The sequence below is a fragment of the Mytilus edulis genome, chromosome 13 (genome assembly GCF_963676685.1).
Source record: "Mytilus edulis chromosome 13, xbMytEdul2.2, whole genome shotgun sequence".
NCBI lineage: Eukaryota > Metazoa > Mollusca > Bivalvia > Mytilida > Mytilidae > Mytilus > Mytilus edulis.
The window spans coordinates 21,989,997-22,003,158 of NC_092356.1; the positions used below are offsets into that span (position 1 = coordinate 21,989,997).

The 13,162-nt window shown below is 33.1% G+C and overlaps 1 protein-coding gene across 4 annotated transcripts; it reads right to left on the minus strand.

Annotated features, from left to right (window-relative positions):
- Positions 1 to 4,374: 4,374 nt before the first annotated feature.
- LOC139502025 (uncharacterized) lies at positions 4,375 to 12,819 on the minus strand. Of its 4 annotated transcripts, none has more exons than XM_071291346.1 (5): positions 12,700 to 12,819; positions 11,452 to 11,596; positions 8,539 to 8,728; positions 6,841 to 6,965; positions 4,375 to 5,908 (listed from the first exon to the last, which is right to left on the minus strand). In XM_071291346.1, the coding sequence occupies exons 3-5, from the start codon at positions 8,543 to 8,545 to the stop codon at positions 5,789 to 5,791; spliced, it is 252 nt and encodes an 83-aa protein (XP_071147447.1). In that variant the 5' UTR covers positions 8,546 to 8,728; positions 11,452 to 11,596; positions 12,700 to 12,819; the 3' UTR covers positions 4,375 to 5,788. The 4 variants fall into 4 exon arrangements, 2 of the variants coding, with proteins under 2 accessions (XP_071147447.1, XP_071147446.1); XR_011658712.1 differs by lacking the exon at positions 4,375 to 5,908 and adding an exon at positions 5,953 to 6,047 and having other exon boundaries at positions 8,539 to 8,683; positions 12,700 to 12,816; XM_071291345.1 differs by lacking the exon at positions 11,452 to 11,596 and having other exon boundaries at positions 8,539 to 8,683; positions 12,700 to 12,774.
- Between the last annotated feature and the right edge of the window lie 343 nt (positions 12,820 to 13,162).

Below are 13,162 nucleotides of genomic sequence, written 5' to 3' on the forward strand. Positions count from 1 at the left end.
GTTATAATATACATGGCATTTTTCTTGATCTTTGAAAATAGTGGTATTTCTGTAACATTCAAGCAATTACATGATTTTACTGTTCTTTTTTCTATGAATTATATTATTTTATTTAGGCTTTATTTCTGTATATCGTTCATTTTTGTAATAAGAAATAAAAAAAAATTATTAACTTATTCTTTCATTTTCCACAATAGTTATTCCTTACACCTTTGCACCTCCTTATTCTCTAATCTTCAATAATTTTTCTAATTTTTCTCTTTTCCTTCTTTTTTTAGCCATTATTCTCTAGTCTGTAAACCCCAACCCTTCTATTATAAAACATTGCTACATTTTCAAAGAACTGTGTGAAAGAATTTCTGGGATTAAAACCAGAAATAAATAAATAAAGTAACGAAGAAATATAGAACGACAAAATAATAAAAAAAAAAAAATAGACATGATAAAATCATAAGAAAAAAGGAAAATTTCATATTTCAAAAGGTCTTACCTTATTTTACAGGTATCGCTGATAAATGATCTAATAACTTAGTATTTGACTCTTACTTCACAAATACATGAAGCATGATATATGTGCTAAAGAGTTACAATGGTGATAATAAGCTTAAATTGAGTGAAAATGATTCAAATTAGTGTTCAGTATATTGACGCAGAAATCATGTTTTCTTGTTAATTACATCCCAGCTCCTTAATTTATTCTAACAGGGGTGATCTGTACCAGATCACCCCAGTTTAAGTTTCTTTGTTATGTAAGTAAGTAAATAGTTTATTAAAGTGTCACATACTGATTGACATAAATATAAGCAACATTATATAAATATATACACATAAAACAATCAATATCCAGCCATAAAAACGACTTATGAGACACTAAAAAGCTTAAAATTCTATAAAAATTCAAATATATTCCGTAAAAAACATACAAGTCACAAAAAGTGAAGAAAGTTATGCATGCTTTCCTTTGTTTTCACGTTAACATTTTGGCGGGAATGTCAAATCCAGTATAAAACTTATAATTAATTATACGGAGAAGACTATCTATCAAAATTCACGTAGAAAAATATCCAGTTTATATGCTGGGATTCGAACTCAAGACCTTTAGCATATCATGCCACGACACATACCACTTCACCAGGAAGACTGGATACGAACCATTAGAAATTTAACATACTTAAAGGAAGCAAGATATTTTTATAACTGGGGCGAGTTGGCAGACCTTTACTCAGTGGGGTTTAAACCCTTTTCGTTAAATAAATGAGTTGTCAGACTGATTGTTCAATTTGATTTTACACTTCTTTAAAGTTGGGCGAGTCGGTTACAAGAGTGGGGCGATTTTTTCATAAAGTGGCGATATAGTGTGCGCCGATTGGCCAGTGGGGCGAGTTGACATTGTTTGATTTCTACTCATCGTGTTAGAGGGTCATAAAGGGTATACATCATATAGTAATATATAAAGTATATTATAATGGTTGTGTGGCGTTCTAAACTAGATTTTATGAATTGTAAATGGTTTTTCGTCTAATCTTGAACAGCAGGGATGTAAAATAGTTATCCCATTCGGACTTGGTGTGTCAGTGTAAGATCACCCTCTGCATGGCCTCCGGCCATCGGGATGATCTTACACTGATACACCGCGTCCTTATGGGATAACTATTAAAGAGCAAGGCATATCATGATGGAATGTTATTTGTCCAAATATGGGGAAAATATACTGATAAAAAAAAAGGCTAACTTTAAACTGGTTTAGCCTAGTATGTTGTGTTTTGTTTAGACAGTACATTGTGTTGACGGCCTCGAGGTTAACCACCCCTGGCATTACCTGTTAATCAGCAGACGCGTTCATACCTCTTTTTATGGCCCCGCAACGAAGTTATCGGTGCCATATACTTTTACCCTTTGTCCGAAATTCCGTAATTCCGAAATTCCGTAATTCCAAAATTCCAAAATTCCATCATTCCGCAACAAATCATTATACGGAGTTTTTTTCTAAACGCCTTCCGATATTTGGCTGATTTTTGGTATGTGAGTTACCCATGCTAAGTTACAGATCAAGTTTAAGTTTCGTTCCGCTCCGCTAATTATTGCCGAAATTACGGGCTTTGGATTTTGATAAATTGTTGAAAATCACAGTTATAAGGACTTTTTTTTTCTAAACTCTTTCAGATATTGGGCTGATTTTTTGCATGTGAGCTAACCAAGATGAGTTACAGATCAAGTGTAAGTTTTGTTCTGCTCGACTAATTTTTGCCAAAATTAAGGGCTATAATAGACTTTGATAAATTGTTAGTAAAAATCACAGTTAAACACTTTTTTCTATACGCCTCCAGATTTTGAGCTGATTTATAACAGACAACCATCATGTTTGTGTCCACATGTATTATAGAAATTGCAGATTTTTCAACTTTTTGAGACGAGGTCATTCGTGTCACTGACACATCTAGTTTTTAAAATAGAGGTGAAATTTTAAATTATGAAGACTCTGTAAGTTAGATAGATTTGTGTATTTTTCTTTCGATCCCCTTTGGTCCTACAGCTCTTCAACTGGTACTATTTCGACTATACATCCCTGGCTTTAAAATATTTGGCATTGCGTGTTCCCAATGAAGGTGTAAATCCTGAAAAGCACTTCGGTCTTATGATAAAGTTTTTTTTTCTCTAATAGAAATAAAAAAGAAAGTTTATTGGAACTAAGGCAAAAGAAGGTTTAAATGAGACAATTAAGTGTCAAATTCTAATCTTTCTGAATATACAAAAAAAGAAGATGTGGTATGATTGCCAATGAGACAACTGTCCACAAAAGACCAAAATGACACAGAAATTAACAACTATAGGTACAGCACTGCACTATAATCAAACAATAGACGGCAATAATTTATTCTCAAACCCGAATAAGTAATCACCAGTTATTCAAATTTACTGCGATTTTATTTTTGAAAATTCATGTGTCGAATAGGTTTATTACTGAAGAATCCATCCACGGAGTTTATTTTTAAGAATGAATAAATGGAGATACAGGATTAAGGTTAGTAAGACAGAACCATAATGATACAGACAACTCAAAACTAGGCATCAAACATTTTTAACACCGCCACAGTGACTTTTATGTGCCTGTCCCAAGTCAGGAGCTTGTAACTCAGTGATTGTCGGTTATTGTTTTCATAATTTGTGTTTTTATAAATCAGGTTGTTAGTATTCTCGTTTTACCTCTTTCACAATTTGTAAAGTAGTTCCCTTTCTCAAATGACTATACCGTATGGGTCTAAGGCTGTATCGTTACCTATAGTTGATTACGTTCATGTCATTTCAACTTTGGTGGATAGTTGTCTTATTGGCAATCGTACCACATATTATTTTTTATTTCAACACACGGCTTGAACCAGACGAAAACAAGAATGTGTCCCAAGTACACGGATGCCCCACTCGCACTATAATTTTCTATGTTCAGTGGACCGTGAAATTAGGGTAAAAACTTTAATTTGGAATTAAAATTAGAAAGATCATATCATAGGGAACATGTGTACTAAGTTTCAAGTTGATTAGACTTCAACTTCTTCAAAAACTACCTTGACCAAAAACTTTAACCTGAAATCAACGGACGCACCTGTAGACGGACTAACGAACGGACGCACAGACGGACGAACGGACGCACAGACACACAGACGGACGGACGACCGGACGCACAGACGGACGGACGACCGGACGCACAGACGGACGGACGAACGGAGGCACAGACCAGAAAACATAATGCCCCTCTTCTATCGTAGGTGGGGCATAAAAACTAATAGAAGGAGAAGGATGAGATCTCACAATTGTATGATTGATAAGTTCATCCTCACCACATATTCAGGCGTGCTCGTCCGATGTAAGCAACCCCTAAGAGCACGTGCATGATTTACTTATATCATTTTAATTAGTTATTTGGAGAATCTGATGTTCATAGCATAAATTTGATTGTTAGGTCACAGGCACTTGTCTCATAATTTTATCCCCTTATATACATGTGTACACCTTCATGTTAGATACTTTTATGTTTATGTAATATTAAGGTATATAGGTTTTTTTCTTTGACAAGTGCCTGTGGTTTCCGTGTAATTTATAATTAACACCCTATTCTTTGTATTGCCATTAGTTGTCAGTTTTTCTCTCTTCGTAAATGACTTTTGAATGTTTCCTTGCTGCCTTCCACCTCTTTTTCTCAAAAACAAGATAACAAAAAAAAATTGGAAAAAATGAAACCACTGAGGATGTGTAAGGTGAGGTTACTACCCCTGCATATAATAATACATGATTTAGCGAAAATGATAAATACTGGACCCAGGTTGATTAATTTAACCAAAGACACGATTAACACCTTATTAAATGTACCGAAAACAATTATCAAACTATTAACTTTATATATATACTTTAACAATATATGAATAACACATACATGTAGTTCAGATGGTAATTGGGAATGTTATGAAATGATAATTTGATGGAATTCGACAAATGCCACACTGATGACCTCGCGCTCTTTATATAAATTCAGCTTTTCGGTCCAGACCATTATCAAAATAATCACACAGGTCGTATGCTACTGCAGATAATACACATATATTATTTTTTAGTTTTTAAAAATTCAACGGAGTCGGGACATGAAAAAAATGTTTCACTTTTAGCTCAAGAAAAACATTGTCATCCGATGTAAAACCGTATTATAATTATGGATTGATTGTTGGTTGCTTAACGTTCAGTGACAAATATTTCATGCATGTTCAGGATGACGAAACATACGAATTTTGATAATAATGTTGGTCTTAATGGCTTGTTACAACACTTCCAACGCTAGGGGACGGTGTAGGGCAATCATACGTGTTCAACCCCATCACATTTCGTATGTGCCTGTACGAAGTCCGTAGCCTATCATTCAGTAGTTTTGGTTTGCTACTGTCTGTCAAATTCGCTGTTTGATCTGAATCATTTCTTTGTACATAAATCAGGGCGTTAGTTTCTCATTTGAATTAAATCACATTTTGTCATGTGGAACTTTTTTTATAGCTTATTAAACGGTATGGGTTTTGCTCATTGTTGGAAACCGTACAGTGACTAAACTGAAATAAACAAGATTATTTAGAATCGAACGATACCACAACAATGAAAAAATGAAAATGACCATCAGTTCATAATATTATGAAACAACTAATTCCCCTATAATTTAGATCTATTTTTTTGTTTTACTACAAACACAAGCAATAATTCACACACCAATACAGAGTATAAATAAGAATGTGTCCATAGTACACGGATGCCCCACTCGCACTATCATTTTCTATGTTCAGTGGACCGTGAAATTTGGGTCAAAACTTTAATTTGGAATTAAAATTAGAAAGATCATATCATAGGGAACATGTGTACTAAGTTTCAAGTTGATGTTACTTTAACTTCATTAAAAACTACCTTGACCAAAAACTTTAACCTGAATTTCGCACTATCATTTTCTATGTTCAGTGGACCATGAAATTGGGGTCAAAACTATAATTTGGCATTAAAATTAGAAAGATCATATCATGGGGAACATGTGTACTAAGTTTGAAGTTGATTGGACTTCAACTTCATCAAAAACTACCTTGACCAAAAACTTTAACCTGAAGCGAACGGACGCACAGACGGACGAGCGAACGAACGAACGGACGCACAGACCAGAAAACATAATGCCCCTCTACTATCGTAGGTGGGGCATAAAAACTTTGAACATCAATTAGATGGTTCAATAAATTCAAACACAAATACTGTGAATAATCTTTCAACATCAGTTACATGGTTCAATAAGTCGCCATTTGCATTCATGTCTATCATCTCTTTCACAAACAGCGTTGGCTTTGTAACAGTCGTTAACAAGTCTTCGGTCACATTTCTTAAAACCAGTATTCTGGAAATGATAACATCAATAAAATGAAATATGAAAAAAAAACATAAATGATTAAATCAATGATAATTTTTTCACAAACAGCGTTGGCTTTGTAACAGTCGTTAACAAGTCTTCGGTCACATTTCTTAAAACCAGTATTCTGGAAATGATAACATCAATAAAAAAACATAAATGATTAAATCAATGATAATTTTTAATTTTCTTATCCAGGGAGTTGCAACCCCCATTACAGTACAACTACAATTAAAGATCTAAAAGGGAAAAGACATTTCATCCTTAACCGTTTTTCACCAATGCCAGTTTATATGCAAGTCAAGGTATAATGTGTAATGGACCTTAATGTATTCGTTATGCTCATTTCTTCTATTTCAATAGTTAGCTGCAACCAACATGATTACAAAACACTTATTTTGTTCAATTAATGAAGGTATATCATTTATATAGCAAAATGTAAAAAGAATAATGCTAGCTTAATATTCTTTGTTTCTTGACATGCAAGTCTAAGGCTGGTGCATGCAATGTTGGCTTCATTCGACTGGAATATTAGGTCGACGAGAAATGAAGTACGATAGGTTTGCATATGATTGCGGAATGCCGATCGTATGGTCGTCTGTTCGATAATATAGCAAAAATGATCTATCATAAAAACAGGCATTCAGGTATTTGTTTCAGGTATTTGTTCTCAAATTTAAAATGGTTAAAAAATGAATTATCTTCTCCTAAAACAATTACTTTGCAGTTAAAAAAAACCCAATCATTTTATGAAAAAAGTTGAATAATTTTCAAATCTTCTGTAAAGTCATTTTTTCAATTTGATTTCATTAGAAAAAGTTTCAAAAGAAGTTTCAGAAGTTTCAGAAGTTCCTGCTGCGCTGGTGTCTATGTTACAGTATTTTTTTTTGTGTTGTTTAATATAATATACGATTACTTACAAATCCCCCGCATCCGTCACAGTCATAAAGGCCACGGAAACCACGTTTTTGTGTTTCTGTAAAGTTGTTAAATGGTGCAATCCAGTCACGTCTAGTTAATTCCTGTGGCTCACCAGGCACTCGTCCTTTAAAGATGGCAATGTGATCAATGGCAAGTTAATTTTAAGTCTTTCCTATTTAGGAAATGATTACCATTCGTCTTTTATATGGGGCATATATATTATTTTTCGAATTTACTAAATACTATATAGGAACGAGATTTATTATTTCAAAATCAGTTTTGAATTTAATTTTTATCCTGCTAATTGTCAATACAAACAAACCAGTTTTCCCCTTCCCTTAAACATGAAACATTTTATTTTATTTTGAAGAAAACAAGATTTGTTACTTGATCGGATTGAGAAAAATCATGACAGTATGACTTGTGTTTTATTCTTGCTATCAGCTTGCAAATATATATATATACAGTATCATATATAGAATGTATGCCTTGAGCTGGCATGTCAGTAACTGCTAGTAGTCCTTTGTTATTTATGTATCATTATAATTTGCTTAGTTTCTTTCGTTACCTGTTTTGACATCTTTTAAACTTAGTTTTACTGTGCGTATTGCTTTGTGTTTGTTTATTCTACATAGGCTAGATATATAGGTAGATGGTTGAGATCTCACATAAATTGCTTAACCACGCTGAATTTTTGCGCCTGTTCCAAGTCAGGAGCCTTTGTGCTTGTATGTTTTAAATTTTAATTCATTTATATGTTTTGGAGTTTAGTGTGACGTCCATTTTCACTGACTTAATTCACATTTCGTTAAAGGGGCCAGCTGAAGCCAACATCCGGTTGCAGTCCAATTTTTCGACAACTGTTCCTGGAATCATTTGACCTAGGTCAGGTTATTGGTACAGGATGTAATGCTGTTGTGTTTGAAGCTAGACAGAAAGAGGGACAGGAAGTGACCCATGAATTTGATAACTCTTCAGGTATGATTTTTATCAAATTTCTCTTGTATAATACTACAGGATTTTCTTGCTGTGTTGAAGTCCCATGCATCGGCTGTTTTCTGTTCTTTGGTAGGGTTGTTGTCTCTCTGATACATTTCCCATAGCTATTCTCATTTTTATGCAGATAAAATCAGGTGTGCATTTGAAAACTAAATACACACCTTAAATCTAATATTTTTTAATCTGATGATTGGCAATACTAACTGTAGTATAAAGTAAATAACAAAACTACCGAGGAAAATAATCAAACGTCATAATTAAATAAAAATATATATAAACTTTTATATAATTTTCTTTTCTAACATAGTTCCATGCTTAAGGTGGTACCCAATACTTTTACTAAAAATAATTTGGCTCGTTTAATTTTCATAAAATTTTGTCAAAGTATAAAATACATAAACAAAAAGATAAAAATTAAAAAAAAATTGAACCAACCGTTTTGTCAGAAAAATTACACTGGTTATATAGCAATTTGACAAACACCAATTTTGATCATTGAGAAGCTTAATATTTCTTTTACAACACAACGTAATTAAAACGTTTAGCTAACTTTACAGAGTTATCTCCCTGTAGTGTTAGGTACCACCTTAAAATGAAAATTATAAAAAAAAATGGTTAAAGAGCAGATGCACATATGAGTTGTACACTCATCTTCAGTTTCATGTGTCTAGTGTTAAAATAACTATAAAAATGCTTACCATACATTGTGAAAATGTAGTAGTCAACTTGATTATCCAGGTCTACGGTGCACTTGACTCTAGTATTGTAATTTGTCCAAAATTTAACTAAAGCACCAGGAACAACATCTGTATAATTGGCAAAGATGGTGACTTGCTTTGGTCTCTGAAAGGTGTAAAGGGTCAAATATAAGATAACTGACCGTTAAAACTTTTTCAGAATGCGGCTAGACCCCGGATTTTAGATTGATAAAGTCATATATTTAAAGTCTAGTGGCAAATATTTGATAGATTTCAGAATGAGAACAAATCTGATCATTTGAAACAAAAGTATTGGACTGGCCATGAAAATGACGGCCTGTTAATAAGAGGCAGAAATGGTCCTGACGCAAGGACACCCATGAATCTCCTACATAATTATTCTATTCAATGTTGTTTAATTCCAGAAAGACTTGTGTTATCTCTATAAAACCGGATGCGTCTTGGTATTTATACATCCCTCACAACATAACCCGAATAATTCCGTAACTTCCCTTAATCGATCTCTCATACATTTTTACTTGTGGGTTACTGCTTCCATCGTAGATCGGAGAAATATAACAAATGCATTATTCCTATTTGTTAGATTCCCTGATATCTTTTGGAGAGAATCACTTTCCTTTATTATTTAAAAAAAAATTATATTACTATTAAAATTGAGAAATGAAATGGGGAATGTGTCAAAGAGACAACAATCCGACAAATGAACAGAAAACAGCCGAAGGTCACCAATCAATATATCAGAAATCGGAACGATGAGAGATCGGTTTTTAACTAGATTGGCCACCAATGGGTTCTTTAAACAGGCGCGGATCCAGAAGGGGGGGGGGGGGTTCCGGGGGTTGGAACCCCCCCTTTTTTTTGGCCGATCAATGCATTTGAATGGGAGCATAAAGCTGGAACCCCCCCCCCCTTTACTCTGGGTTGGGACCCCCCCCTTTTTTATAATGGCTGGATCCGCCCCTGTTAAACATTCATATATCGCACAATGGAAGGTAACAACAATATTCCAGGTTAAGAGTTTCTCGTTTCTTGTTTTTCTATTATATAGATTAGACCGTTGGTTTTCCCGTTTGAATGGTTTTATTACTAGTCATTTGTGTGGCCCTTTATAGCTTGCTGTTCGGTGTGAGCCAAGGTTCCGTGTTGAAGACCGTACTTTCACATATAATTGTTTACTTTTACAAATGTTGACTTGGATGGAGAGTTGTCTTATTGGCACTTAAACCACATCTTCTTATATCTATATTAGCAAATATATTACAAAAATTTTTTATACCCATTCCAAATTTATTTATCCATGTTTAATGTCTCAAATTGCTTGTAGGGGGTGAAATTACACTTTAAAAAAAATTTGGGTCCAGAATTTTAAAGGAAAGTAGTGATTTGGTCCAGCTGAAAAAGGTTAAAAATCAGCACTTCGGAAGCTGTCAAAAGATTTCAACATAAAATTGTCCATATTTTGAGTTAGAGCCGATGAAGTTTTCTATAATTTTGATATAATTTGTCCCAAAAGTAGTACAACACACTGTAAAAATTTCGTTGAGAAAGCGCAGGTGGGATTTTTTAAATTTTCATTTATGTTTTAAAAGAAAGAAATGCACTACGGAATAATTGTGGTCTCGGACCAAAAATCATGATAAATACATCGCACAGTAAACTCACATTAGAAGGTAACAAAAATATCCAAGATAAAGGGATTAGAGCCAGCAAACATATTTAACCTTGCCATATTCTACATGTGGCAGTGCCTGTCCAAAACGAGGATCCTTTGATTCAGTGGTTGTAGATTGTTGCTGTGCATCATATTTGTTTTTCGTTTATTGCTTTATACATAAATCATACCACTGTGACACCTTCCTACTTATACCAATTCTTTATTTGCAAAACAGACAAAATCCAATTTTGGTTATGGCAAATACATTGACAAAACAAACATGATCAAACATAATGAAAACTCGACAATATTATAAGAGATATATATATGATAAAAACAGTTATTGTTCTCCTTTCCTCAGGTCTAATGACCCTTTAATAAAAGAAACAACTGCTTTTACATCATTTGGTGTTGATGGATTTAGTATAATCACGAGTTTATCAGTAAAATTAAGTGTATTAAAATTCACATATTTTTGTATATAATATTTTAGAAAGATTTCTCTTTTATTTTCATTTATTTTACAGTTAAAGAAAAAATGAAATACATTTTGTATATTAATAACTTGTATTTAGGTATTTTATAAATAAGGAGTAAAATATGAAAAATACACCATTAATAACATTTTTCATCCACTTTAGCACAGGGTCACCACCGTGTTAACCCCTTTTGTGACCATAGAATATGAAGATTTATTTAAACTATAATTGTTTTAATAAGAAGGCAAAGAGTGTTAACAATAACTTATTCAAACCCCTTCTAGACTGAGCAGGGATACTTAGGGAGCTACCATTTGATTTTTATTTGAAAAATTTTGTCCTGCATTTTTTTTAGTTGTAATCTCTGTTCTGCCTTTTTATTTTTAACTCTATTCGGTCCTGCCTTTATTTTATTAGTTTATCCTGACTTTTTTTACCTAAATTGTCATCCTGCCTTTTTTATTTTGCAAAGTGTCTCATTCTGCCTTTTTTTTTTACTCAAAACTCCTGTCCTGCCTATTTTTTTCAAATTTCATCCTAGCCCCCCCCCCCCCCCCCCCATAAAAATCAAATGGTAGCTCCCTTAATACTGTGAAAAATATAGTGACACAATAACACCAATATCTAATGGAGGCGTAATTGTTAATTGTTATAGTCTGCTATTGTATTTTTATAGTAAATATGTACTACCATTTTACTTTGTGTCTTCTTAATATATTTAAAACCCTCTGTCCCATCTATTTGTAACGCAATACATACCTATGTTATTTAATCCACAGAACTCAAACTGTGGAATGAATAGCTCATCCATCCAATCGGACACTGAACAGGATTTACCATTTGAGCAATGTATAAATATATACAAAGCCAAAATAACCAAAGGACATCTCTTCAAAAATGACTCCTTTTATGTAAATATATAATATGTATATAAATGAAAATCACACATAACGCCACGAAGTTCTACATTGATAGATTTTTGTTGCATACTAAATGGTTTTCGTGATGTCAATAAAAAAGCCAGTATACAAAGGTAGTTTGTGGAAACTTTTTAGATCACTACTTGACTGGTTGTATCAAAGGCAAGGTTATTACTAAGTCTTTAAAGTAAGTCCAGATGTAAAAGCGTTTGTCAAATTTAAAAGGGGAGGGGGATGATGTCTTCTTGATTTCGTGCCAAAAAAAGTTTCGAATTCCTAATTCCTGCTAAAAATAAAGCTGTGAAACTCGAAAGTTCTTTTTCGACGAAGACAAAAATACAACATGCCAAGAGTTTGATCTGATCATATCAACCTGGCAAACAGCCGCTCTGGACAGTTGAACCTTTGTTGTTGTTTTTTCATAATTTCTAAATATATTGAAGGAAATTTAAAGAAAATATACTTATAATTACTTTTTTTATTCTTAGGTGATTTACTACAAACCATTGGATATCTTTCTATCAGCAACGTGTAAAACCAGTTCTTTGAATTGTTTAAGATAAGTAAACTAGTGGCGTCAAATTTTATTGTTTTCCTTTTGATTTTGCTACAGCGACGTAACGAAAACAGCAATCTTACATAGGTTGTTGCCCCTTTGACACATTCCCCATTTTCATTCTCAATTTGATGATGATCATTATGTCTCACTGAAAGAATATAGAAATTTTGCTTTTCATTGAAAAATAAAGATAGAGTTTAGTTTCCCCATTATCTAATATCACAGGCGCTTGGGTATATGATACAGATTTTTTTTTTGATTTTTCTATCCATACTAAGAAACAAAGTATGGATAGTAAAATTGGGTATTTTCTCTGGGTCGTTTAAATCACTCGAAACTAGGTGAGACATGCACAGAAGTGATAGATATGTATTATAAATATAGAAAATTTAATATTTTAATCAGCAAAAAAAAAAAATCCCCCAAAAAATCTGTATCATATACCCAAGCGCCTGTGTCTAAAATCCACAAAAAAAAAAAAAGTTTCACGCGTGGATAAAAAGTTAAACACGTAACAAAAGGACTTACCATTCTGCTGTATTGTTATCAAATTATTACAAAATGTAACCCCTTACTTTAAAATTTAGAATATTTGAGTAGTTGACATAAATAAGTACATTTGTACACACCAGGAAGAAGGATTGCGCCTATTACAGTAAACGGATATCCACAGGATAGTTTGGTTAACTAACATGTTTTGCGTACATAGTAACTTTAGATAATTCGCTGTATTACATGTATAAAAATTATATACAAAACACAGCTGAAGTCCGTTTTCGGGTGCGGGATTTTTTCATTGGTGTCCTTCGGTTGTTTTTACTCTTTGGTCGGGTTGTTGTCTCTTTGACACATTCCCTATTTCCATGATCTATTTTACATTTTGAAAATTCAAAAAAAGTAAAATCACAAAAATACTGAACTCCGAGTAAAATTCAAAAAATGAATTAAAATCCGTAATCAAATGACAAAATCACAAGCACAAACAAACACA

Bases quoted from the DNA above. Each gene is read 5' to 3' on its own strand.
- LOC139502025 (XM_071291345.1), bottom strand. The intron at 6,966-8,538 runs GTAAGCATTTTT...CCATCTTTAAAG, and splicing joins CTACATTTTCACAATGTATG to GACGAGTGCCTGGTGAGCCA. The intron at 5,909-6,840 runs GTAAGTAATCGT...TATCATTTCCAG, and splicing joins GTGACGGATGCGGGGGATTT to AATACTGGTTTTAAGAAATG.